At 27.0% G+C, this 3,933-nt stretch overlaps 1 protein-coding gene across 1 annotated transcript in view; it reads right to left on the bottom strand.

Moving 5' to 3' along the window:
• The window catches only part of LOTGIDRAFT_238666 (hypothetical protein), a gene marked incomplete at its 5' end in the record, with an annotated part of 13,593 nt that extends 10,201 nt beyond the window's left edge, over positions 1–3,392 (bottom strand). Inside the window, 2 exons of the mRNA XM_009050874.1 lie at positions 1,923–2,023; positions 3,151–3,392. Of these exons, the coding sequence (XP_009049122.1) occupies positions 1,923–2,023; positions 3,151–3,392 (343 nt within the window). The remainder of the gene's footprint in view (positions 1–1,922; positions 2,024–3,150) is intronic.
• Positions 3,393–3,933: the final 541 nt, after the last annotated feature.

The following is a 3,933-nucleotide window of genomic DNA, read 5'->3' as shown; positions in this document are numbered from 1 at the left end:
AACTATAAATATAGCATCATCTAAAATAGAATCAAAATAATAACACCTTTAAACATAGCATAATCTAAAATAGAATCAAAATAGCAACACTTTTAAATATAGCATCATCTAAAATAGAATCAAAATAACAGCAACTATAAATATAGCATCATCTAAAATAGAATCAAAATAATAACACCCTTAAAAATAGCATCATATAAAATAGAATCAAAATAATAACACCTTTAAATATAGCATCATCTAAAATAGAATCAAAATAGCAACAACTTTAAACATAGCATAATCTAAAATAGAATCAAAATAGCAACACTTTTAAATATAGCATCATCTAAAATAGAATCAAAATAGCAACACCTTTAAATATAGCATCAACTAAATTAGAATCAAAATAATAACACCTTTAAACATAGCATCATCTAAATCAGAATCAAAATAGCAACACCTTTAAATATAGCATCATCTAAAATAGAATCAAAATAGCAACACCTTTAAATATAGCATCATCTAAAATAGAATCAAAATAGCAACACCTTTAAATATAGCATAATCTAAATAGAATCAAAATAGTAACACCTTTAAATATAGCATCATCTAAAATAGAATCAAAATAGCAACACCTTTAAATATAGCATCATCTAAAATAGAATCAAAATAGCAACACTTTTAAATATAGCATCATCTAAAATAGAAGCAAATTAGCAACACTTTTAAATATAGCATCATCTAAAATAGAAGCAAAATAATAACAACTATAAATATAGCATCATCTAAAATAGAATCAAAATAGTAACACCTTTAAATATAGCATCATCTAAAATAGAATCAAAATAATAACACCTTTAAATATAGCATCATCTAAAATAGAAGCAAATTAGCAACACCTTTAAATATAGCATCATCTAAAACAGAATCAAATTAGCAACACTTTTAAACATAGCATCATCTAAAATAGAATCAAAATAGTAACAACTATAAATATAGCATCATCTAAAATAGAATCAAAATAGTAACACCTTTAAATATAGCATCATCTAAAATAGAATCAAAATAATAACACCTTTAAATATAGCATCATCTAAAATAGAAGCAAATTAGCAACACTTTTAAATATAGCATCATCTAAAATAGAATCAAAATAGTAACAACTATAAATATAGCATCATCTAAAATAGAATCAAAATAGTAACACCTTTAAATATAGCATCATCTAAAATAGAATCAAAATAATAACACCTTTAAATATAGCATCATCTAAAATAGAAGCAAATTAGCAACACTTTTAAATCTAGCATTATCTAAATTAGAATCAAAATAGTAACACCTTTAAATATAGCATCATCTAAATTAGAATCAAAATAGTGACACCTTTAAATATAGCATCATCTAAAATAGAATCAAAATAATAACACCTTTAAATATAGCATCATCAAAATTAGAATCAAAATAGTAACACCTTTAAATATAGCATCATCTAAATCAGAATCAAAATAGTAACACCTTTAAATATAGCATCATTTAAATTATAATCAAAATAGCAACACCTTTAAATATAGCATGATCTAAAATAGAAGCAAAATAGTAACAACTATAAATATAGCATCATCTAANATAGAAGCAAAATAGTAACAACTATAAATATAGCATCATCTAAAATAGAATCAAAATAGTAAAACCTTTAAATATAGCATCATCTAAAATAGAATCAAAATAGTAACACCTTTAAATATAGCATCATCTAAATTAGAATCAAAATAGTAACACCTTTTCAAATAACATTACTCATATATTACTACAATCTAATTATCAACAACTTCCAATATAGAATTAGTCAAATTACATTCAATTTCAAGTACATAACAATTTCAAATTTCTAGTTTCCCATTGAGTTTACAACTTAAACTATTTGTTAATAGAATGCTTACCTTCTCCCTGATATTTACTAAGTAAATCTAGAGACTGTTTAATCTTTCTACTGAATAAAGCAATAGCTGATGCCTTGGCACAGTTACCTTTGGTAAAATTACTGTAATCAAAATAATATTGCTAGAGTAACCAGATATTTGACTGTAAAATAGTTGTCTACAGGATGACCAAATGACCAGAACCCAAAAAGTAGTGTTATTTTCATAATATATGCTCTACTTTACTTGCACAACATCGGGCAACTCTTGCATACGTCACACAAAATTCTCAATTACTAGATAACATTTTTGATTTTGATTGTTCTGTTTGAACAGCAAATATCATTGAAATCCCTAAAGAGAAATGTGTTATAATTTTGAGTGATGTATACAAGTGTGCCTTCAGAAGGCATTGGAATATTTTCAAAAGAACATGCCTCTTACGCAAATCAACATTAACAACTGAAACCTTTTGGGTATGATCCATCAAGTTATTTTGCTAGACCTTTGTCGGATTTAATCAATCATAATGAGTTCTGTTTTTTGGTCATTTGATATTCCAATGGTAAAGATTTGAAATAGAATAAAAGCTTTGATTAGAGGTAAAGTTATATCTTACTATTCTATGTAGTCTTTTCTTCTGTTAGTATTGTTTGGTCTTCCCCATCCACACAAATCGAGAGCTTTCCATCTTTAAAACAATTTATTGAAGAGAAATTTTTGATTTTTGACAAAATCTGGTTTTTAAGCCATACAAATATTTGGTGGTATGTCTTGTCATTTCATAGTTAAAACTCTCCTATGTGGATGTAATTTTTTGAACAGATCTTATTCATCTCAATATTCATATAACAAAACTGTGAACACTTTCAGTAAGTTTAAATTTCAATATGGACCATCATGTCAAGTACTGACATATTTTCTTTGATATACAGATGTTTTAATTACTTTTAGGTCATGATTAGACTGAAATTTCAATTGTGAATTTTTTAGGTTTCTTATTCCATTGTCAGTCTGAGAACTGGTTAATAGTGTCTTACTATGACATACACTGAGCTATAAATAAATTCAACTCAGTGAGATAATGTGGTAGTCTGGATTATTATTTCTCTCATTAATCCACAAGTCATTTTCCTAGGATCACATTCCTTTCAGACCATTGTTTCAACAGTTAGTCATTCAAATTGAGGAAAGTGTAAATAAATATTATAAACTTTTTATAAACTTATTATAACTATAACTCACTGACCTCTCATCACTTTCATAAACTGTTACATCAATACATGGTTCATCTGAATCTATCCAGGTAGATGGTTGTGTTTCAGACAGAGTTCTAGTCATAAACTCTGTACTGTCTGTCATCTTCAATATTCCTTTTACACCCAGAAACTCTGTTATTTTATTTCTAGGGTCAATACTGGATTCAAATAAATTACGAACAGCTAAAAAACTTGTTAAAGATTTATAATGTGTTAGGCATGAATAGGTCATAGTATAAAACTGTCTTCAGATGAATTTGCTCACACTGCAACTTCCTGTAACTTTGACAATCCTGGCTATTGTTAAAAAGAACTTTCAGATTAAAGTTTCAGATATTTATGATGATTATTTAAGCATAAAAAAACAAAAATTGGAAAGCAAGTAAGAGATTATAAATGAAAATTATCAATTATGACAATTTAAGAGAAGATAACTCATACTAAATAATTTTCGATTTTTCTGATTTTCAATAGGGTTCATCCTTGGGTGATTACACACACTCACACGAAGTTTCATCTAAATCTGTCAAGAATTGTGTCTTGTAGAGTGTTTACGAGCAATATGGATGGACATGGGTGACGACAATTCATGAGGGTGTAAAAAACTTAGCACTTTTTAATTTGTAAAGCATTTTGGAGGAGTTTCACTCAAGGATACAATTGATCCATTCCCAAACACCACTTAAAGCTGGTTCTTCTGATACTGTTGTAGCATTCTCCTTTATATTTAATGTCTACAAATAAACATGATTGTTCAGTATTACCCTTAGATA

The sequence above is a fragment of the Lottia gigantea genome (genome assembly GCF_000327385.1).
Source record: "Lottia gigantea unplaced genomic scaffold LOTGIsca_158, whole genome shotgun sequence".
Taxonomy (NCBI): Eukaryota; Metazoa; Mollusca; class Gastropoda; family Lottiidae; genus Lottia; species Lottia gigantea.
This window is presented reverse-complemented; position numbering and strand designations above follow the sequence as displayed.